The following is a 24,578-nucleotide window of genomic DNA, read 5'->3' as shown; positions in this document are numbered from 1 at the left end:
CCATGGCTTTGGGGTTTTTTGAATGAATGTATTTTTTGAGAACCCACAGAACATAGTTAGATAAATCTCTGCTAAAGGAGTTAGAATTTATATGGAAAGAAAACACATAGAATGATAATGTAAGACAATATATTGGGTTGGCCAAAAAGTTTGTTCGGGTTTTTCGTAAGCTCTTAGGAAAAACCCGAACAAACTTTTTGGCCAACCCAATATATATGAAAATAAATATAATGAAAAGTCAGTGGATGGAATTTTTTTTAATTATATTTGACATTTTTATTTTAGGGTGCAAAAACAAAAACAAGCAAACAAACTCCTGGCTGGGCTGGTCAAGAAAGTGTTATTTGTTTTGAATCTGAAGTATCTTCATACATCCTGTGATTCAGGCCAACCCTACTCTGGCTTGCATTTTTAATATCCCCTTGTGGTAGGTTGAATAATGGTCCCCCAAAGATGTCCACGTCTTAATTCCCAGAACTTGAAAATATGTTACCTAACACGGTAAATGGGACTTTGTAGATACGTTTAAAGGATCTTGAGATGGGGAGATTGTTCTGAGTACTTGGGTGGTCCAATGTTATCATAAGGGCCCTTCTAAGAGGGAGGCAAGAGGGTTAGAGTCAGAAAAAGAAGATGTGAAGGTAGAATCAGAAATTAAGCTGGTGCTCTTTGAAGATGGAGAGTTGGGACCATGAGCCAAGGAATGTAGGTGGCCTCTAGAAGCTGGAAAAAGCAAGAAAGTGGATTCTCCACTGAAGTCTCCAGAAGGAACACAGCCCTGCCAACACCTTGATTTTCAGATTTCTAGTCTCCACAACTGTAAGAGAATAAATTTGTATTGTTTTAAGTCACTAAATTTGTAGTAATCTGTTAAAGGGTCAATAGGAAATTAATACACTCTTTATCCCTGGGGATTCCACTCATCCACCACCAGGCTAGTTTGCTTAATCCTTCTAGGTAGTCCTTTTGGGTCAACTACATTTCAAGATGCACTCCTTCCTGTGCAGCCCACATCTAGTCCTCAGAAATGTGTGTGTTTGTGTCTGTGTGTGTGTGTGGGGGGGTGTGCTTTGGGGTTAAGGAGTGAGAAACAGGGACAGGCTTTGGTGCCCATGTCTGAAGATGCCAAACATCCTGAAAAACAAAGATACTGTACTATACACACAGAAGATAACAAATGTTGGTGAAGATGTAGAGAAATTGGAGCCCTTGTACACTGTTGGTGGGAATGCAAAATGGTGCAGCCAGTGTGAAAAACAGTATAGAGATGCCTCAAAAAATTAAAAATAGAAGTACCATGTGATCCAGCAACTTCACTTCTGGGTATTTATGCACAAGAATTTAAATCACAGTCTCAAAAAGATTTTGTCACTGTGGCACTATTCACAGCAGCTGAGATGTGCAAAAGATGTACCTGGATGAATGGATAAAGAAAATGTGATATGTGTACACACACACACACAGACATACACACATACATATATACACACAATGGAATATTATACAGCCTTTAAAAAGAAGGAAATCCTGCCAAATGCAGCAAGATGGATAAACCTTGAAGATATTGTTAAGTAAAATAAGGCAGTCACAGAAGAACAAATTCTGCATGATTCCACTTATATGAAGTATCTAAAACAGTCAAAGTCATAGAAGCAGAGAGTAGTGGTTTCCAGGGGCTATGGAGAGTGGGAAATGAGGAGTTGATAACCAACAGGTATAAAGTGTCAGTTATGTAAAATGAGTAAGTTCTAGAGACCTGCTGTACAATATTGCAGCTACAGTTAATAGTACTGCATTGTGCACTTAAAATTTTGTTAAGAGGATAGATCCCATATTAAATGTGCTTAATGTATATAAAATGATATATATTTTTTCCTATCCAATATGTCAATAATGCCCCATTAAGAGAAGATGCTTTTCAATTCTGGCAGAACTTTTCTTTACAGTATTTTAGCAAGACCTGGTGCAACTCCTTGCTTGAGGATGTGAGGATGCTTGTCACCATAGCATTGTTCTTAGCCTTTGGGCCAAGCTAAAATTGAGAAGGATTCCAATTTTAATATTGGGTTATACATAGCTACTGCATTATGTATTCAGGATTCACAATCTAGTTTTGGGGATGCTGGAGGCAAAGGAATAAAGACTAATCTACCATCTAAAAGTAACTGCAGGCAGTTCTTACTTTGCATGCTACTGTGTTAACTGAAACCAGTGCATGTTGGAACCAGAGGAGCTGTGGCCTTGCTTTACACAGCAACTGAATTGCCACAGAGCCATGCAAAACCAGGACATAGTTCTTATATTCACCAGATTTGGTTAACACTGTATCGTGCAAAGTGAGGACTATCTGCATTTATTGCCCAGAGGGCTTCATTTAAGAGAAAGAGCCAAATTTCTTTGCCACCGCACTAATCTCAAGAGACTTAGAATTCTATGCACTTGGAATTCTTATCTGGCTGTGTGGCTCAGTTGAATGCTCTCATTTACATCTGGGAGGAATAATAAATAAGGAAAAATAAGTTTCAGAAATATTAAAGAAAGGAGAGATCCGAATATAAAATATTCCAATTTTATTTGTTTTACTATATCTTATAAATCAAAGCATATTTATTATAAACTTTGATACTTGGTATTGGTTGGGTTTTTTGGGAACCTGTTCAGTTGAATAGAAGAAAACAAGACTGTCTATAGAACATATACCGACTATAGAGCATTCTGTCATTGACTAAATCTCCAGGTTGGAAGTCTCTCACACTATGATATAATCTCAATTAGTCTAAAAGCATAATATCAGTACATTTTATGCTCTGATTTCAGTCAGTTTCATTTTCTTTTATTTAATAGTATTTTGAGAATGTGATATTGATATTGCAAACATTGATTCATATCAGAATCCCGGTAGCATCAATTGAAATGGAGCTGCTCGGAAGAAAAAATAGAGAAATTATAGTCCTCTTGCTATTTCTGGTTACCATTATAGTCATCATTCTTTACTTCAAAAACAGAAGAGATAGGAAATGAATTTAAAATCTATTTCTTATGATTTAGAACTTGATAAATTTTTTTCTTAAAAGAAAATAGCAATATAGAGGGAAGTTGTCTGCATATCCCTTAGATTCAAATTAGACTTCTTTCTGAAAATTTTGCATATCTTATTTTAGATAATGCTACTTATTACTGTTTTATCTAGTTCTCATCTCTCTACCTGATTCCTACATGACTATTATTTCCAAAATTAAGGTATTATCATGAAATACTTAATATTTAGCTGAAAATCCTGTGCCAGACTTGTCTGTAAGTGTGAACTTAATGGATTTGAAAATATTTCATCTGCTTTCTTGCCAATTTCTCATGATTACCTTGAAAAACTATATATGTTAATTGGTCTAATACATAAAATTTAGACAGATATAGTTAGATATTTGTTAGAAATATCTGTAATATACATATTTATTTTTAAATAAACTACTTGCCCTATTTTTGTTTTCAGTTCACAATCAATTCTTCCTTGTAGTTATTTATAAATCAGAATGATACATGTCTTTAAGGTACTGCAGTCAGTGGAATTGCTGATAATAGTTGGAAAAGAGATATATTTTATTCTTTCCTCTAAAAAAATCACCTCAGCATAATATCCAGTTTTTTTTTTTAACCCAGTAAAAGTTTTAGGCTATTATTTACTGAGTTAAACATAAAACCTGATTTTTTTTAAAAAGGATGGGGTATTGTATTTTTTCCTAGATATCTACTTGTGTTTTGTATCAGGGAAAGATCAAACATCATATAATTGAAGGTTTAATTGTAAATTAAGATCACAGTAATTGAGTCTGACTCTCAACCAATAAAGGCTGATAGACAAATTTCCACAAATTTTGTGTACCTAGGATCATAACATTGATATCCTTTTTTAAATGTTGGACCCTTCGTCTCAATTGCTATAGCACATTTCAAACAGGCTTAAAGCTGCCCACCATGGTATATAAATATGTGACGTCAGATAACACAACACTGAAAGAGGAGTAAATTGTGTATACATTCATGAATTTTATACAAAAAATAATTCTTACTCTACAGCAAAAAGGTTCCTCAAACTTTAGTAGGGAGAATAAAAATTACATATTTAAAAAATACTATTGGTGAAAAATTTATAAGAACCAAAGCCACAGAAATGCATGAAAATTATAGGGATAATTGAGGAGGTAAAATATGAAACTTAGGATCTCTTGCCTTTCAGGGAAAATACATTCTAGAAATTTAATGGAGATTCGTACCTAAAATTAATCTGTATGTTGGTCTCATCTACATGCATGCTAATGCTTATCTGTTTCAATGTATATCATTATGTAATGTGTCCATAGACTATTTTATACATGTATAATCTAATCTGTACCTGTACATTATTCCATGCATAATAATAGCTACTTTTAATTGATAATTTACTATAGGTTATCAATTTAACTTTCCATGAACAATTGTAATTAATACTCCAAGGTCCTCCTAAGATAAGTAGTAAGACATAGGTTGACTTATTTTATATGAGGTATATAAAGCAATTTGCCCAAGGTCACATAGCTAGTAAGTAGTGAAGCTAGGCTTGAACCTGTTCTCTTGATCACTAAGATATTTCTTCTTGCATGTGTGTTACATCTTGTACGCTTGAGGTAGAATTAAAGGGCTATTGGCTACTCCTCAGCCAGGTTCTCTTGGGATGATTGGTTCTCTGTTGTGTTAACAAAAATATCTGATCATCAGTCTTGCCATCGAGAAGTTTAAATTCTGCAGTAAACTCAAAGATAATCAGCTTCTCAATGGCTGGTATACACTAACCAAACCAATATATATCCAGAATGAAAATGTACTAATATAGGATAATGAACGTTTCAAAGTGATCCCAAGTACTACTGTCAGCCAATCAGCTTGCCCTCTCCTTATAGGAGTTCATGGGAGGCTAGATTCAACATAAATTTATGAAATTCCTTTAACATTTATTGGTCATGCTTTGTGATAACTACTGAAGATACAGAGATGGTAAGTGCCTCATTGAGCTAATTTAGCCTTCAAATGAATGGCAAAGACAGGTGAGTAAAATGACAATTATAAAATGATGTGGTAGAGTTGTGAGTGGGTTAAGTGGAAGATGCTGTGGAAGTAGCAGCAGAACCATTACCCCAGCTTGAGGGACTCAGGAAAGTCTCCTGAGAGGAGGTGATGCCTGGGCTGAGTCTCAAAGGGTAAGATTTATCCAGAGGAGGGAGGGGTGGCTTTCTAGGCAGAAGGATCTGTGGTGCAGAAGCATAGAAGTAAGAAAACACTTGACACAAAAGGGAAGTACAGGGTTCATTATGATAGAGAGTATAAGGTTTCTTTTGAGGAAGTGGTAAAAAGTGAAATAAGAAAAGTCTAGAACTATATAATGAATGACTTCATGCATAAATATGCTTGATATGTTTTTCATCCTAAAAAGAATAGGATCTTATTAAGGATTTTGAGTATAGGAGTAACATATACATATTTGCATTTGAAACACATCATTCTGAAGTAGTGGTTCTTAAACTTTAGCCTGCATCAGACTCACTTGGAGGGCTTGTTAAGAGTTTCTGATTCAGCAGGACTGGAGTAAACCCCAAGAAAATGCATTTGTAAGTTCCTAGGTGACACTGATGCTACTAGTTTCCAGGTCACATTGTGAGAAACACTTCTCTGGAGAAGAGATTGTATAAGGATGAGAGTAGAAAAAAGAACTCAAAAAAGACACTATTTTGGAGAAATCCAGGAATAAGGGAAAAATAAAATGAGGCTTTGAACTAAGGTAGTGAATGGAGTGGATGATGAAAGGGGGTAGTAGATTGAACTAAGCAGATATCTAGAAAGCAAAATTGACTGGCTTGGTATTTGAATACCAGAGTGAGGGAACACTCTATTGACTTCCAGAAATCTCGATTGACTGTTTATTGGAAATGCCAAAAGAGATAAATGCTGGGAGAAGAAATTGGATGGAGGCAGTTGCCCAGAGTAATGGCAGAGGAGGAGAGGAGATGAGGTCTGATTTGGCCATATTAAATTTGAGATAACAAGTACCCATCAATGTGTAAAAGTTGGCAAAAAGGAGCTGAGTCTGAGTCAGGATTTAGCAAAAGGTTCCCTTTATCACCTCAGCCATATGGAAGGGAATAGACAAGAAAAAGAGCAGCACAGAAAAATCATAATGGAAAGTGCTTCAAAGAGGGCACTCCATGGAAAAGGCAGAACCTTAAATCTCTTTGGTACTTTCTTCAGAAAACCCTATTCCATGCAACACTGTCACAATTATGTTTTTGATACATATTAGATTTCCTGTCTAGGTTTGAGTTTGAAAAGGATACTTTGAACTTAGAAATATATAGCAAAAATCTTTGGAATTTTACTTTTTTGCTAAATCCAGTGGCATTAACGCTCTTATCTGTAGGTCAGACAAGGATATTCTTTTTTCCATCAGAGAATATCCACCTCACCTCAGAAAAATTCTGCTTGCAATTTTATTCATTTCTTCTACAAATATTGAATAAGTATGTTTTCTGCCAAGTCACTATGTGGCATGCCAAGATGTCCTCCACATTTTTTTCCACACCTCCACTTACTCAAGAGAGCATAATAGTTAAAAATCATTGCCTCTGAAGTTAGCCTGTTTAGCTTTGAACACTTAGTAGTTATGTAACCTTTGTCAAGTCATTTAAACTCTTGAAGACTAAGTTTCATCATCTTAAAAATGGTGAAAATAATCAGCTAAAAGAGCTGGGATGCTTTTTAATGAGGCAATAGAAATTTCAGCATGGCATCTGGTACAGTAGATGCTTAATAAATGTTAATTATTATGTTACCCAACCAAGGTCTTAGGGCAGATTTACCCAGTGTGCGTTCACAAACAAATACAATTCCAGCAACATGAAATACTCAGACATTGTCACTTTATAAAATTTCCCTTTACAACCCCTATATGTTGTAAATTCAGCACCTTATTTCTCTGAATTCTTCCTCATGTTATTCTTCAGATTGACATTCTGAAAGATCCTTGAAGTCAGAGAGGATGTCATAGCCTCTGGATTCCATACACCAGATTCAGTGTGGTGCCTTGTGCTTACTTTGTGTGCAGCATGCACTTGTTGACTAAATTGTCTTTGTCATTCTCATGCCCTACTAGACTGTGAACTCTTTGAAAGCTGTGACCTTGACTTATTCATCATCATGCTCTCTGTGTCCAGCACAGTGCCTCAGTCATAACAGATGCTCAGTCATTCTCATTTGAAGGAATTAATTGTGTGGCTCAGGGAAAATTCAGATTTGGGCTGGACTATGCTCGCAGTAAGAGTGTAGATATTTTCCTTTATTAAAAATTTTTAAAGAATGACTAAATAGGGCTCTTTCTGGCTTCCGCAAGAAAGACGATTTATTGGTTGTGTGTGTTTCTTGCTTCTTCTCTGCCTCCCCGGAAATTTACCCTGTAAAGTTGCCAAGGAAACACTAACAGCTTAAGCCTGGTAGAGCAGGAAGATGCCTCATTAATAAACTCAGCTTCATTATTTGGATGCTTGCCTCAAGGAGCTGGTGTTCTGGGATGAAAGATTGTTTCCATTAAGCCTTATGTAAAAAACTGAATGATTTTTTAAAAGAAATTTTGTTTTCTGACTGTTAATCATTGCCAGTGCTATGTACCTACACACTATGAAATGTTACATAAAAATAAACATTATTGATTTTTAGTTTAATGTATTTGAACTGTTTATTAATGCTCAGCACATATGTTATATAAAGTTATCAAGCATTGATTTATTTATTGTGCAATAATTAGGGTATCAGGTTTTTAATTTGAAGTATTGACAGTATTTCACCAGAAGATAAATTTAATGTATTGTTTATTATCTATTAAATCATTTTGTGTATTTTCCTTCTTATGAACTAGAAACTCTGGGATATATAGAAATGTATTGCCTCAAGATAATATAGAGTTGAGTGTCTTTTTTAAGGAGGATATCTCATTAGTGATGTATAATGGAAAAAAATGTACATCGTGCTTGGGGTTATAACACCCAGGATTTCAAAGCTGCTTTGGAGCATTTACCGGCTGTGTGATCTTGGGCAAGTCATTCATTAACTTGTTCATTCAGGCATTCGAAAAAGATTTGATGTACAGACACTATTACCTTGAGCCATGCTTTCAAAGTGATACATGTATACAACAATTAGAAATACTTCATCATTTGTATACTCTGAGACTTGGCTTTTTTAGGTATAAAATTATATTACCTGCTTTACTCATTCAGTCAGTCATTCATCCATTCAAAAAGTACTTGTTGAGCTCCACATGCGGCCAACTGCTCTAGAGGCTGATGAGTGGCGCTCATCCCTTGCTGAACTCCTGACAACATTGTTCTTTTACCTTACTCCTTTGGGCTTGGAGTGGTTATTATGACTTTCCGTCAGTCTCCATGCTTCACATTCCACTGGATCCATTAAACCCTCCATACCTCTATAAAATATCCTCTGATTAAATGCTCTTTTACATTGTTTTTGAGTTAGCCTTTTGTTTCTGGGTAGAACCTTCACTGATTTAGACAGTTAGTTATATTTGGCTTGTTTTTTGCACAGCAATGGAGCCAGTGTGGCTGGGTGGCATGAGAAAAAAGGATATGGCAAAAGACAAGATCAGTGAGGTGGGCAAAGCCAGATCATCACAGGGCTTGCATGACATAGTAATAAGTTTGTATTTTGTTGTAAGATTAGTGGGAAACCATGGAGGGGTTTGGATCATGGGAGTAATCTGATCTAATGTGCATTTTAAATAGATAGCTCTGACTGCAGTGTGGAGAATATATGAGGAATGAGGATACAAGAACAGATGCAGGGACAACAGTTAGGAAGGTCATTCTTTAGCCCAAGGGAGAATATTGTTGATTTTGTCCACGGGATCAGGTTGGTAGTAATGCAGGTGGTAAGAAATGGTCTAATTCAAGCCATATTTTAAAGATAGAATTGGCAGGATTTGCTGATGGATTTGGACCTAAGAAACTGGGTAAATGGTGATGTCAAGATGGACAGTACTGGGACAGAAACCTAATTTGGGGGAAGGTTTGAGGTGAGAATCAAGTTTGATTTTGCATTAAGTTTTAGATAACTGTAATACACCCAAGTGGAGGTTGTAGGCAGTGTAAATCTCTGAGGATAAAAGGAATCCAGAATTCATTAGCATACATGGTACTTAAAGCCATGGTACTAAATAAAATTACACAGAGGGTGAAACTCAATGGATACTAAGACCAGAAAAAGTATTTCAAGAAGGGTGGAGGGGTTAACTGTGTCAAATGTGGCTTAGAGACAAGAAAAATGATGATGAACCTTGACAGTTGATTCAGCTAATTAGATGTCATTGGCAGCCTTGATAAGAGGGGTAACAGTGATGTAGTGGGGACAAAAGCCTGCATCGAAAGAGAATGGAACGTGAGGGACATTTGGGAGGAATTTTTCCATAAAAGGGATGAGAGAAATGCTTAATTTGGATATTTTGAATATATGAATTTTGTAAACTTCTCTACAAACATAAAATACCTCATCATATTTTTAAAGACCTTGAAACAAATTTTAAATATAATAATTCAGTAAATATGGTTGATGTTTTACTATTTTATATTGATTTCACTGTACTAATATATATATATGTTTCTTTTTTATAAATTTATTTATTTATTTATTTGGCTGCGTTGGGTCTTCGTTGCTGCACGCGGGCTTTCTCTAGTTGCGGAGAGCGGGGGCTACTCTTCTTTGTGGTGCACGGGCTTCTCATTGCGGTGACTTCTCTTGTTGCGGAGCACGGGCTCTAGGCGCGTGGGCTTCAGTAGTTGCGGCACGTGGGCTCAGTAGTTGTGGCTCGCGGGCTCTAGAGCACAGGCTCAGTAGTTATGGCACATGGGCTTAGTTGCTCTGCAGCATGTGGGATCCTCCTAGACCAGGGCTCGAACCATGTCCCCTGCATTGGCAGGTGGATTCTTAACCACTGCGCCACCAGGGAAGTCCTATACTAATATATTTTTGATAAATTGTTTAGTGCATGAAAATGTACTCTATATTGAAATATAATCACTTTCTCTGAAGATATTCTAAAATAATTGCAAATTACAAATATGCATAAATCAAATTTCAAAATACTCATAGCTGGTAACAATATTGTAATGCTTTAAGTATTTTCATATTATATAAAGTGATTCTGTAGAAGAGTAGTACTTGAAAACTTGATATTAACTTTAAATGTAACTATTAGGTTTTAAGATATTCTGGGTCTGATGGCATGTGCAATGTTAGATTCAACTGACTGTTTAGAATTTTCTATTCTTCATTTTTAATGTATTTGATACCCAAGCTACCTTAACATCTTTTCCTTGACCGTAACTGGCTGATCCTACTCTTCAGGAATAAAAATAAGGATCCAGCAATAGTCCTGAGTGAAACCTCAACTTCTAATATCCTCCTTTTTCCCACCTCCACACAGAGGAAGCAAGATTTACAACATCTGAACTTAATGATCTGCAGGGAAAACCACATGATTAATCCCTATAGCTCCATCATTCAAATTGTCTGTCAAGGGAAAAATATGTCAACTTTTAGAGCAAGGGAAAAAGGTGCAGATGGGCAACCAACAGCATCAGTGCAGCACAAAGTGGAGTTTATTTTAAACCTGGGTGGAGGTGATACCCATGCTCCAGGCTGCCTTCAAATCTCACTCTGCCTAGAGCTCTGACACTGACTGCTCCACTCCATCTGTGGCTCGCCCTTCCCAAACCTTAAGACTTCTGATTCATGGGTCAGCCTTGAATTACCAGATTTCCATCTCAGAAGCAGGGTTTTCCCATATTAAAAGAGACTGACTCTATACAGCTTGTGTCAAGGACTGCTAATAACCTCGCTCAGGTATTTGACACCTTGGAGAGGGAAGTGAAACTTTCATTACCTGAATTTTCTTTTTAAGAAGTGAATTGGAATCCATAATTAATAGATCCTAGTTTATTTAGTTCTGTGTAGATAACAGCAGCCCGTATAAAGGAGGCTATATAATGCTGATATTAAGCAGCAAGCCGTCCCTGAGCAGCAGCACGTGGGCAGGTGCCAGGTTGGCTTGCCACACTTCTGTAGATTTGACTGGGAAGGAGACAATGAGTGCAAATGGATTGAAAGACTATATTACATATACAGCATAAACAAAGTCTCCGTGGTGTCAGCTTTCTACACCCCTAGAAGGGCCAGGACTAGGGTGAGACAAGTAAGGTACTTAGGGCACAAAGTTTAAGGAGTCATTCGCTCTCAGGATTGTACAAATGTCAGCTTGTTTTTGCATATGTCTAAGAATGAGGTGCCTAGGGTATAACATTTAAGGAGGCACTCACTCTCAGGATCCTGCAAGGGCAGGATCAGCACCTGTATGACCCTCAAAATGAGTGCCTCCTTAAATTTTGCACCTTAGTCACATCAGTAGCCTAAATCTAATCCTGGACGTGGTCGCTAGGCCCACAGGACAACACTAAATTGGATGAGCCAGATGACAGACAACAAGAGTGGCAGGCTGCTCTGTTGGGGAGGAGCCCACTCCATATTGCACCTTAGCAGTTTTATAGCCTGCAGATGGATCTGAGGATGGGGGAGATGAGTGCAGTGGAAAGTTCCATGCCTCATTGGTGCCAGGGAGGAGAATGAGAAACAGCCATGTGTAAGGTCTTCATGACTTGCTTACCTTGTCATGTTCCTGGATATTCCACCAAGACATGGGCCAGCCTAAGGTTAGCCTTGCCTACATGGCCCACGTAGATATGTGCAAGGTCACCAGGATGCCAGGATAAAGCTGTCCTCCTACAACTGGTATTAAAAACACAGGTTTGGAGTCAAACAAATATATTTTGTAACCCCACTTCTTAATAGCTGTGTGATATTGGGTAAGTTATATAAACCTTTTAGCCTAAGTGAGAAAAGAAATAACTACTTTATAAGGCTCTTATAACTACCCTATAAAACTGTTTATAATGTATATAAAGCATTTAAAGAGTGCCTGCATGTAGTAAATGTTCTGTAAGTAGTTATTATTTTATTAGCTATTAAATCTAAATGAATATGGTGTACAACATAGTTTTTAAAAATTCCATAATGTAGTAAAAAATCAAAGTTTGTTTTGAATGTTTTAATCAAACAAATAACATTATTACAATAGTAAGTTTAAAAACTATCTAGGAAATCAATGTTTTTACTTTTTAGTGTCTCCCTTTTTGTTATCTATATAAAAATACATGTAAATAACAAGATAGACAAATTTGTCAAAGATTTAAGTTATATTTTGTAGATAAGATATTCAACAACCATCAGAAAGACTGACTCACTTTCAACTATTTTCAGAGTTTCTCAAGGGATTTATTTCACCTATTAATTTTACAACATAAATGCATTCATGCACACTTATGCTTGTTATTCACACCTGAAAATTTTTTTTTGCATCAAGTGATAGATAAGCCATGTTTAACTTGGGCATCTATCCAAGTAGGACACTGTCTCTCAACTTACACTCAAAATAGAAAATAAGATCAAAAAGAAGTTTTTTTAATTAAAAGAATAAACAGAATAAAAGAATATATCTGTATTCTCTTTAGAGCCATGAGTTCATAATTTGCTTTAATTCAACATGTTAAAAACAGAAATACCAATGCCTTTTCCATTCATCTTCAAAATACTATTGTTGCTTTAGTTTTTTTCAAGACCATGACTATCATGAAAACTTTAAAATTTTACAGATCTGAGCATTGGCCCAACTTTTCTACAATGGCAAGAAATCATCATGGTAGAACTTTTAATTAACAAGATGACAAAATGCCTCAACTAAATTGCTAAAATATTTTTTCTCTGAATTAATTTCCCTATTATCTCTCTGATAATGTCATCAGAAATTCTATTGTTAATATAATTTATATGCCTTTCTATGAATAACGAAGGTATTAACTCAAAATGTACTTAACACTTTTTTTTTTTTCTTTTTATTTAAAATGTGCTTGGAAGAAACCTTTCATGTGAATAGAACTTTGTTTTTAGTCATGGTCATAACAGGAGTATTATCAAAAAGTGCAAAGGGCTGTGTGTTTTATTTTCTGTTAATCTAACACTTGAGCCATTTTATTACCATTTTATTTCACTCCATGAAATTCTAAAACAATTTTTAAATTATATTTTATCTTTGGATTCAAAAGGAATGCTAATTTTGTTTGCCAATTTATAAATATGTTTCATGCTTAATTTTATTGTATACTGACATGATTTACTTCGATAACAATAGAAATGTTAAAAATCACGTAAGATCAAATAATTTAGATGATTTGATTGTTTATGGTATGCGTGGTGTTGGAATAAAGAATTTCAATAGGATGGAGAGGGAGGGCCTTTTCAAATAGACTTTATATTGCAGACATATTAATTAGGATCTTTTAGTGTTTGGGAGCCAGAAACTTATCTTAAAGTTGCAGGCAGGGAGAACATCCAGTTTCAAACATTGCTCAAATGATAGTATCAAGGACTTAGACACTCCCATTATATCTTATAGAATCCATATTGCCTTAATTCTCTGGCAGGCCCCTACAACATTTGAAGCAATTTTTATAAGCCTCTTTTAGAACTAGAATGGGGAGGGAAGAAGTTCCTCAAAGGGACTGGGTAGGAAAAAATATTATGTACAATATATGCATTACGAAGAAGACAGTAAGTTTCTTGGCAAGCATTCTTGTGGTTGCCTTATCATTCATGGCCCTTAATAAAATATGCATGCAGAAGTTCATCACTCATCGAGTTCCTGTTCAAAGTCAGCTCCTTCAGATGGGAACTTTCACCACACCATCCCTTCCTTCTTCTCTGCCCTGCCTTTAATGTTTCCTTCACATGCTCATTAGAGTCCCATGTTTATTGTTAAGATTCCCCATTTTTGAGATACCAGTGAAATGATGTAATTGAGTCCCAAGTGAATTAGTAACATGTATTCTTAATGATATCCAGGTGTTGGCTGTTTCTCTGATCATAGATATTTAAATTTCTTTTCCTTCTATCTTCACTGAATTATCTTTCTTTCATCTTTGATTTCTTACTGCAATACATTTCCCCAGGTTCCTCAAACCTATCCATTCAACTAGATGCAAACAGATAACAAGTGACCAGGGTCACAAGAAAGAAACTTTTTAGCAAAAACTGTAACTTATCAATTTAACCCCAAACTCCTATTCATCTACCTATGAGCAGACAGTTTTTTTGTTGTTGTTGTTTTGTTTTTTCATTTGGGAGGAGTGGGGGGATGGTTTACAAATTAAAACAGTTGCAAACATTAAAGTCCTGAGAGATTTTACTTAAAAACCTAAAATTCTAGCTACTTTTGAAAAAGCCATATGATTAGTAACCCTGTGACCAAAGCCGTACAACTGATAAGGCTGAGCTCTAGTTGTTCCTAAAACAGCGCACTTGCTCTCGAGTTTGTCACAGCATCACCCATTTCTTCATTTGTGATACCTTTGTCAATTGTAATCATTTCTCAGGCATGATCTACTGTGGTTACCGATTTAAGATTAGAAATCAATCCTTATAAAAGAATAGCTAATCTGTCCATATCTGTTTGTATTTTCATCTTCTATGTATAGTAATAGAGTGAACTGTAGATAATTAGATTTTTTTGGAGTTTAAGCATTTTCCATGGGTTCAATATTTGCAAATAATATGTTAAATTGCAGTTTCATTAAATTTTCTTTTTTCTATTCTGCCGTCACTTCAGCTTCTTAGAGAATGAAACATCTGCTTTCCCACCTAGAGCCATTTTCTTTACATATTTCAAGAATAATTAGTATGTTTGTATTTTTTTCTATTTACAGATTATACAGAGTTGGAGAAAATATCTAGATTTTTAGATACGACAATTGGTATATATAGCATTACAGTGTGTAAGATTGTCTCAAAACAAAAAAAATATATAGCTGAGTGCCCTAACTTTGTAGCTAAAGAAAATATTACACTGTGGGACTGGGAAATTCTCCATGCTGTTGAGTAGCATTTTACAATCGACACCTCTCCCCTTTTCAGGATATCGAATCCCTAACAGGAGGGCTGACTGGTTCTAAGGGGGCTGATCCACCGGTAAGTTAGATTCTTCATTAAATTTAACTATTGACGAAATGAATTATGTACATACCAGATCATCAGAGTTACTTGTATACAATTTGTCATACAGGTAACTTTTTGAAATAGTTTCTTTCAAAACTTTATAGCTATTGCTGTAACTAATACAAAAATGTGAACTTGCTCTGAGGTGTCATTTAGTGTTTTAAAAAGTTTTAATACTCATAAAATTCATCTCCATACATTGATTCTAAAAATAAGAATAAAAGCTTCATTAGTATGTATAAACATCTTATGTCCTACTAATGGGCTACAAAAAAAGTTAAAACTTTTTGGAACTTGAGAGTTTACCATTGTAAATAAGTGTATGATTTCAGTTGCAATATACTTTCTAGTTACTGAGAAAAAATTATTTTAGCCCATTTTTTTCACAGTATTGATTCTTGATATTGCTGTTTCTTTCCTGCTTTACCCAGGAAGCTTCTAGAAAATTGGAGAAAGTGCTTGAAAGTTTTAAAAGATTGTCATTTTTAGGCAATAACAAGAGATTGATAGTCTAGTATTGGAACATTGTAGTCCTTTCTGTGATGTCTGATTTCAGAAAACATTGAGTAAAACAACATTCCTGTGATTTCACGCTTGAGGCACAAACATGAGTTCATGGTGTATATCTAAAGTAATAAAATTCAATTTATTTCAACAAACAGCCAATGCATAAATTTGTTATCACTGCTTGCTTTTCACTTAGCACTGTGAGGTTTAATGTGGAACACACAGGATCCTGTGTTGTCAATTTTTAGCTATACTTCATCTAGGCATCTAGCTGAAGTATATAATTACTTTAAGACACCACTGAAATGTTAAAAAGATAACTTTCAATTGTAGCTCTTTCTCTCACTCTCATGTGTCTCATGATGTTGTCTAATCTTCATAATGCTCCTAAAGTAGGCTAAACAACATATTTTAGTCCTTTCTCTTCCTTTTATTTTCATTGTCTAAATTTATGCAGGGAAAAAAATGTACTGTCTTCAGGTAGCTGCTTATATTTAGTCCCTGAACCTATTATACTGCAGCATAAGACAAGATGAAATGTAAGTCAGTGTAGTAGTGTAGGTGACTGCTTATGTGATGTAATTTCATCCTGCTGCTTTGTGTTATGTTTGTGTATAGCATTCAACCTTTATTAGAAGAATAAATCCATTTCCTTTAAAATACCTCCCTCACTGTTCACTGATTCCTGAAAGAATTCTGCGATTAGAGATAGGTTGGTTTTAAGAGGATTTGTCCCTTGTTCAAAACTAAACTAAACACCTCTCTTCTGCATGTGACCATAAAACTCTTACCTGCTATTTACATGTTAAAATAAATTAGTTTATCATATCCTTTCAAGAAAGCAAGTTTCTAAACATGGAAGATTGAGTCAGCATAAATCCTAGTTACTGAAAGAAGCCCCTTACAGGGGAAAAAGGTCACAGAAAGGAAAAATGGTGACCTAAAGGCAAACTTAATCAACTTCATTCCCAAAAGCTAAAAGTGAACTGTATATTTGTATTTTTATACTACATATATGTATGTCTTTTTTTCTTTGGACATAATTTATAATATTATGAAGATATAGGTCCTCTCTTGGCCATCCCTTACCATGATGATGGGTATTTTATACTGCTACCTACATTTTCTGAAATTCAATGATAGTGCTTACTTTATAACTTTTTGTAGAGTGGAAAACATCACACAAATGTCAGAGTACATAAATGTATGTATACTGTTAACACCCTAGCTTAGACAATCTAGGGTGTTAACAGTATACATACATTTAGTGTTTCCCATTGTTAAAGAGATATTGAGAGGATATTACCAAGAGCTAGGTAATAAAATCACTTTTTAATCCTCTATAAAGCTTATATAAAGTAGTCCAAGTATGAAGGTAAAATGGTAATGGTGTCTAGAGTTGCTTCAGTCATTTAAGAATAAGGCTTTGAATTAAGCTATTGTTTTTGCCCCCAGGTTAGAAAACTGAAAGTCAGATTAAATTATACATAACCTAAGTCCATTTGAAGTTTCATATTACTTTTTCTTTCTTTAAAAAAAGGCTTTTATAATAGATTATCTGAATACTATTATTCATTATCCATTTCTAAAGTTGTGTCTTTTTTATAAATGTTGACAGTGTATTACTAAACCCATTCTATGATGAAATTTTCATTGGTAAGAAATTCAAGTTCCTATAATTTTTTCTCATTGAACAGAATATATAAAGTGTTGACTGAATGGTCTCTTACAAGGATATGTAGCTGTGGAGTAATTTCTTTACCAGTGTAATAGAAATATCAGATACATCTTTAAATATAAATGGTATATTTAAAAATTGAAAAATTTTCTGTGGGTAGATATAAATATTATTTCTGAAGCATTAGAAAAAAGTGAATTTTGCATTTTTTCAAATAGTAAGCATGTATAAAAAGTTGTGTCAAATTTGCAAATGTCATTATAAATAACTTTGCATATCTGGTAAGAATAAATTTGAGTAACTCCAGGAGTATAGTTTGCATTAATATTTTTAACAATAAATGTTAAATAGGTTTTTTGAAATTTCAAGAAGTCTCAGTTTTAATGCTAATAATGAAAGAGAGAATCACTCATTCATTATTTTCAGGGGCAATTCAAGAGTTTTATAATGGCTTTCTTCTGAAAAGAATTTCAAAAAGTATGTTTTTAAATTTGTAAACTGGAAATCAGTTGCTGCTGCAAATAGAACTTGCAGATTTTTCTAAATCACATAGTTATCTTAGAAAATAAACCCTTCTATCATTAAGAAAAATATTGTCCCTTATGTTAACTTAAAATTGTCTTTGAAAATTTGTATCAAAGATATTCTACATTCTGCATATATTTTTCATTCACAAAAATTAGATCACAGATTAACCTCCAGTGTAAAAACATAACATATATTTACATATAAAAATAAAAAGAAGGAAATAGATAATTAAAATCTAAAGGGTAAAATATCATTATTAAGTGCTTTTTTTAATATATCATTTTGCTATAGTGTTTTAAATTTAAAATATTAACATTATTAAAAATGAAAAGCTTGTGAAATGTAAGGTGTCACGGATATCCCTCATTATCAAGTTGTCAGGTCATCAGGCCGGCCATTAGGAAGGCCAGGGTAAGGTCTAGGTAACTCAGTTTCTGATAGCCAAGGGGATTTTGGATGCTGAAAAACAGGTATAAAGCATGAATAGTTATACTGCTATACCAGCTGAACCTGGTATCTGGAGAGCTGTGAATATGCAGGTCCATGTGGTACCAGTAGTGTGACAGATCACTGTCCTGTTTTGAGCCCATGAGCCAGTGACATAGAAGTGTTGGCCAACCCTCAGCCTGGAGCCAGGATTTGTCCCAGACTGCGAGCTAGGTCTAAGTCTGCAGGTGGGATTTAGTAGCTCGGCTGGCTTGGCCACAAAAGTTAAGTTTCATGTTATAGATCCAAGCAGACTAATGTATACAATGAGGGGAGTTTCTCTGTCATTTGGTTTAAGAAACTTTCTGATTATTTATAAACTGATATAAACTAGCTACTTACTTTCCTATTATTTCTGATTCTTTTTGAGGGTTAATATGGACAAAATCTAATAAAGAGTAATGTGGGACAAACCCTAGACTATATGAAACAAATTCCTGAACACACTGGTCAAGTGTCGAAGTGTCTTGATAGTTCAGAGTTCTATTATCAGTGTTTGAATCAAGTCCACCTCATTGCCTTATCCAGGACTTACAGCAAGAATGCCACTGGGGCTATTCAGTTCCTCCCTTGTTTTTCTTTCTATTTGTTACCCCGGAGTGATAAGATCTATAAATTTGCTTCCTACACAACTTAGTATTTTAATTGTTCTAAGTTTCCTTTATTCAAATGCTAATGGTTCTCTTTATTTCTAGAGTGTGATGAATAAGTGAATATGCATCTAATTGGTATCCTTGGGCTTGATATGCACACTGTCCTGAACATTCTCCAGCTCTATTAATTCTTTCCCCACTGAGGAAGCAGAATTGTACATTCCATGTTTTTGTACTTTCTGTTCTCATTTTAATGGTCTTCCTGATGGTTCTTAGCAATTTGAGTAAACACTCCACAGAATTTAAAACAAATTCAATTTCCTGAGGGTGCTATTTAGACCAGGTTATATATTTTTCATCTTGTAGATAGCATTAAAATTTTGAAGTCTCCAGAACTGATCTTAATTTGATTATTCAAAAAATGCCAATATTCTACTCACTTGCTTCAAAAGATAAGGGAATAAAAAATGTGAGTCTGAATTGTTATCTAATTTAATTTCTTTCAGCCTGAATGTTATATTGCTATATTACTAACTTTCATTCTCGTATTTGTTTAGTCAGAATTCAGTGTATATTTAAGTGTATGCTGTGTGCTAGACCTTTGTTTAGGTTTTGGAAATACAGTGGTAAACAATTCACAGTTTCTTATTTCAGAATCTTACAATATAGTGGAGTAGACAGGTTGGTAAAAACATTACAATATAATGTAAGCACAGGATGAAATGAAAATAAGAGGATCACATAATCCAATTGATGGGAGTAAAAAGGGGCTGGAGGATCAAGGAGGGCAAATAAAAGAAAATAATGTCTAATTGTAGAATGAGTTGAAGTTTGCCAACTGAGAAAGGTGGAACATGGAATTTTAAATAAGGAAATACTATATGCATAAGTTAAAAATTAGAAAATAACTTAGAGTGGCTAGAGTAGGAAATAAGCTGAAGGATGGGAGGTAGTGGTGAGATAGAAGGTAAAAGATTAATCCAGAGCAAGAAGTAAGAAATTTCATGGAAAAAAATTGTACTCTATACTAAAGAACATGAGGACCCATTAAAGTCTTTAAACAGGAGAGTCACTTAATCAGCTCTGTCCTTCAGAAACATTTTTCTGACTCTAGTGGAGAGTGATTTAGAGAAACGACTAAGCAGGAAAACCATTGAAAAAGGCTCTTGCAGTCATCCAAAGGAGGGATGACAAAAATGATAATGGTGATTTTTTTTGTCTGTCCTACTACATTATAAAACTAATTGAGGCAATATATCAGGAGAAAGTCAACATTTTATTTTGTTTAAAACAATAAGTTTTTAGTATGAGCCTGTCAAGTGACAGTGAGAATGGAGAGGAATAAACTGATTCATGAGCTATTAAGGACTTAGTGAACACACAAGAATAGGTGGTTGTTTGGAGGAAGGAGAATAAAACTTATTGAAGAGTCAAGGATGATTTTGAACTTTCTAATTTGGCAATTGAGTGGATAAAGGTACCATACACAGAGACAAGAATCCCATGAGGTAGAGCATTTCTGGAGGGGGGATATTGAGTTCAGTTTTGGACACATTAAATTGAGGTGACAGAGTTGGGAATATATGAATGATTTTGGAATTTAAAGGTCAGATGTCATTTATAGCCATTAATTTGAACATGTAGAATAGTTAATTGACACTGTTGGAGCTGATGAAATCATTCCAAAAAAATGTATTCTGAATGAGAAGATAAGAGTTCAGAATAAGGCCCTGAGGAAGAAAAGCATTTAAAGGTCAGAGGAAAGGGAAAGGGAAAATTAAGAGGAAGAGTATTCCTCAAAAAAGATAAAACAGGTTGGTTACAGGAAAGAATACCAGGAAAGTTTGTAATCATGAATGCCAAGGTCAAGAGAGGGTGGTGAAAAGGGTTATTAGCAGTTTCAGGATGTTGAGAGTTCAAGAACAGCGTGCCCCACTGAAATTTAGCAACAAGAGGATAAAGGGTGGTCTAGGTGAGAATAATTTTAGTGGAGTAATTCAGGTAGAATCAAGTTTCCAGTGGCCTAAGAAATTGAATGGAAGATGAGAATTGGATTCAGTGGCTAAGGAAACAATTTCTAAGTGTTTAATTATGAAGGAAGTGAAAAGAAATAATAGCCAACATAAGTGATGAGGCTGAGAGACAATTATTTTAAGGAGAGAAAATTTGAGTGTGTTGAAACATATGGAAAGCACATAGAGAGGGAAAAGAATTTACTGAGGAAAGAGAAGTTAATTAATAGGTCATTGGATGAAGCAGAAAAAGATGGACTCCAGAGCATGTTACATAGAAAGAGAAACGTCGCTTCAAAAGTGAAATGGAAGTAGAAGAAAAGAATGGAAACTGATGCAAACATTTTTGTAGGTGGGAATCTTACAAAGTTGCGAGAGTTTCCATTTAATGGTTTCTATTTTCCCCACAAAGTTAAAAAGACCTAATTAGCTGACAGTAGTGGGGAGATGATGGGTTAAGATATTTCAGGAATATAGAGAAGATGTATCTAGCCATTATGGATTGTGGGAGAATTAGGTAGATCATAGATGGATTAGTGGAAAGTGTCAGGGTACACTTGTAGGCAGTGAATTTGTAGCGGTTATAAATAAACTCAAAGGTGTGTTTTCTTTTCCTCCAACAGTACTCTGTAGCTCAGGTATGGGAGGGTGGATGCCTACAGTCATTTTGATTTCAGGTTGTGGTCTGCCAGTCAATTACTGTGGAAGGCCAATGGAGCAAGATAATTGAGAATATTAACAAGAATGTCATAAAGTCTAAGCTGAATAAGAATTTCAGTGAAGGTAGGAAGGGATTGATGAAGCAGAGTGTTCAGGGTCTCAATAAATTTGAAAAAAGGGTGTAGGAAGAGGGATACAGAATTGTGGTGAGAGAGTATAATGCTTGATTTAAGCATTTTAGGACCAAAACATTCCCAGGTGCTGGTAAGACCCAAGTTGTGGTCATGGAAATGGATGAAGTACAGAGGGAATGAAGCTCATTGAAACTGGTGACATCAAGGAACTGAGAGACCAGTTGGATGGATTATCTATGTGGACCCTGCAGTCTTTTCTACCTATATTTACTCCCTTGATAATCCTAGCCTGTTTTACAGTTTAAGTGCCATCTACACACTGATAACTGAATTATTTACATCTCTAGACTGGATCACTCCCCTGAACTTCAGACTTGTATATCCAACTAATATTTGACATGTCTACTTGTATATCCAATATGAATTTAAAGCATAACAAATTAAAAACTGAACTTCTGGTCTTCTCTGTCACTCTCCACAAACCTCCTGCAGTTTCCCACCTATCAATTAATGGCTATTTCATGCTACTATTTCCAAAGTTAAAACCTTAGAGTCATCCTATGAGTTCTGTCTTCATAATTCTTTGAAAATTTACCCAATTTTCAGAAAGACCCCTACAAAATTACCACCTTGATCAGAACCACCATCCTTTTCATATGTCCTTTTTCAGTGAACCAAGCAGGATAAATTTCTTAAAATATGAGTCAGATCATGTCACATCAAGGCTTAAATCATTGTTGGCTTCCCATCAGAATAAAATCCCCAAAGCCTATGGAGTGGTTTCTAAGACACTTCATGACTTCTCACCTTACAATTCCTCTAGGAACTCATCTCATACCTTCCTTCCCATAGTTCATTCCAATTTGCTATCCCTTTACCTGGGTATGCTGGGTATTCCTTCTGCTTACCATACTGTCTCCACAGATAGCCCCCAAACCTACTCTCTCACTTTTCTTGGGTCTTTGTTCAAATGCTAATTTATCAGAAAGATCATCCAATATTCTTTTCTCTGCCCCTATGTGTTTATTGTTTGTTTTCCTCTACTATAATATAAACTCCATATAGTTAGAGGCATTGTCTCTTTTGTTCACTATTATATTCCAAAGGTCTAGAATAATACTGTCATGTGAGTTCCTCAATGTATATTTGCTGAATGAATAAGAACAAATACTCTCAAACACATGATTTATATGATCATATTTGTGTGCTTAATGTATTGATAATAACTCTAGCAGAATACCTTATGGAGAAAGGGATTGAGGCTGTTATAATAATTCTGGAATGAGATTACACGAGTGTACTTCAGATTATGGTAGTGGTAGCAAGAATTAAAATAGCAGAGAATAAAAACCTTACAAAGGCAGTATTAATAGAATCTTCTGGTGGGAAAAGAAATAGGACTCAAGGATAACTACAAATATTGGCCACTGGGAAAAATAACATCAGTGCAAAAATCATAAGGATATATTTGGGTACTGAATATCTTATTTATCTTGTTTAATATCATTAAATATAATCCCTTTGAAAGCAGAAATTTCTGCCTGGTTTATAACTACACTCCAACGAACAAATGAATGAAGAAGAGGAATTTAATAGGTCTTCAGATGGAACAAATGGAAATCAAGTATTGAAAATTTCAATAAATAAGAAAGTAAAAGATGTGAAGTGGAACTTCCATTGTTGATTCAAAATTTTACTTAGAGCCTCAAAGCTTAGTACCATTGGTGATAAGCATCTCCGCATTTCATGGAGGAGTGCTAAACATACCACAGACTTACTAGTTAATAATTACAGTAGTATCAGTCCTGCCACTGTGAATCACCACCTTTAGCCTCTCTAAGTGAAAACCAGAAAGGACTCATTAGCAGAATTTCAGCTGGTAAGAAGTAATGCAGGGTTTTTACTCTCATGAAGAGAAGCGTGTCCTTCTCCTAAGCCAAATGGGAGTGGACCCAAAGGAATGACTCATAGAAGAAGGCAGTGTTATCTCTGTGTTTAGATATTTATTCAACAGCTATATCAGCAGGCAATTCCATGGAATATATGAAAGGCAAGGGGAGAAGAAAATTAATGTGTATCCCTTAGAGTTGGAAGATATACACTTAACAACTGAATCAAATATTTGCTTCCTATGTGCCGGTGTGGATAGGGGATAGGGAAGAAAGGAATCAGTAACTTCATTTTAATTATTTAACTTATCAATATTTTTAACTAGTCAGAATAGGTACTTAAAATATTGAAGTCATGAATATGTAGCCAAAATAATGAAAAATAGTTCGTATGCAGGAATTTTATCGTGAGAGAAATGTAATGCTTTGTATATATGATACCAAAAGATTTCCATGTTAGGTAATTTCCTATTCATTAATGCATTACTGATTAGACCTATTTAAGCATCTGTATTTCAACACAAACTACTTATTTAGAGGGCACATTTGAACATGGTTTCCTATATTCAAACATTTAAATCATGTTTAATATGAAAGTGAACAAAGAGATATGAATTATAGACTAACATCCAAAAGTTGGGTTAGAATAACACTGAATGTGGAAGCACTTTTGAGATCTCTCAGCATATTGTTTCACTGGTGATTAATGTGTTAAGAAACATTTTAGAAATGATTTTTCCAGGATAGGAGAAGTTATTTGGGAAGCTGAGAGTAACAAAACAACTTCGTGTTAGAAATAAGGGTCTTAGTTGTTACTGTTAATTTCTAATCGATCTATAAGAATAAAGGTACTTGAAATTTTTTTGAGGGAAAAGCAATATGTTAATGAAAAAGGACAT

At 34.9% G+C, this 24,578-nt stretch overlaps 1 protein-coding gene across 13 annotated transcripts in view; it reads left to right on the top strand.

Moving 5' to 3' along the window:
- PPFIA2 (PTPRF interacting protein alpha 2) overlaps positions 1-24,578 on the top strand; it is a 468,430-nt gene that overhangs the window by 72,733 nt on the left and 371,119 nt on the right. For 12 of the 13 annotated variants that reach the window (XM_082350734.1, XM_082350735.1, XM_082350732.1 and 9 more), the window contains exon 3: positions 15,112-15,165. The exons of the other annotated variant lie outside the window; for it this stretch is intronic. In XM_082350734.1, the coding sequence (XP_082206860.1) occupies positions 15,112-15,165 (54 nt within the window). The remainder of the gene's footprint in view (positions 1-15,111; positions 15,166-24,578) is intronic. 13 annotated transcript variants of the gene reach the window in all.

Source organism: Balaenoptera borealis, assembly GCF_965194805.1.
Source record: "Balaenoptera borealis genome assembly, chromosome: 13".
NCBI classification, from domain to species: domain Eukaryota; kingdom Metazoa; phylum Chordata; class Mammalia; order Artiodactyla; family Balaenopteridae; genus Balaenoptera; species Balaenoptera borealis.
The sequence above is the reverse complement of the archived record's forward strand: the minus strand, read 5'-3'. Positions and strand labels throughout refer to the sequence as shown.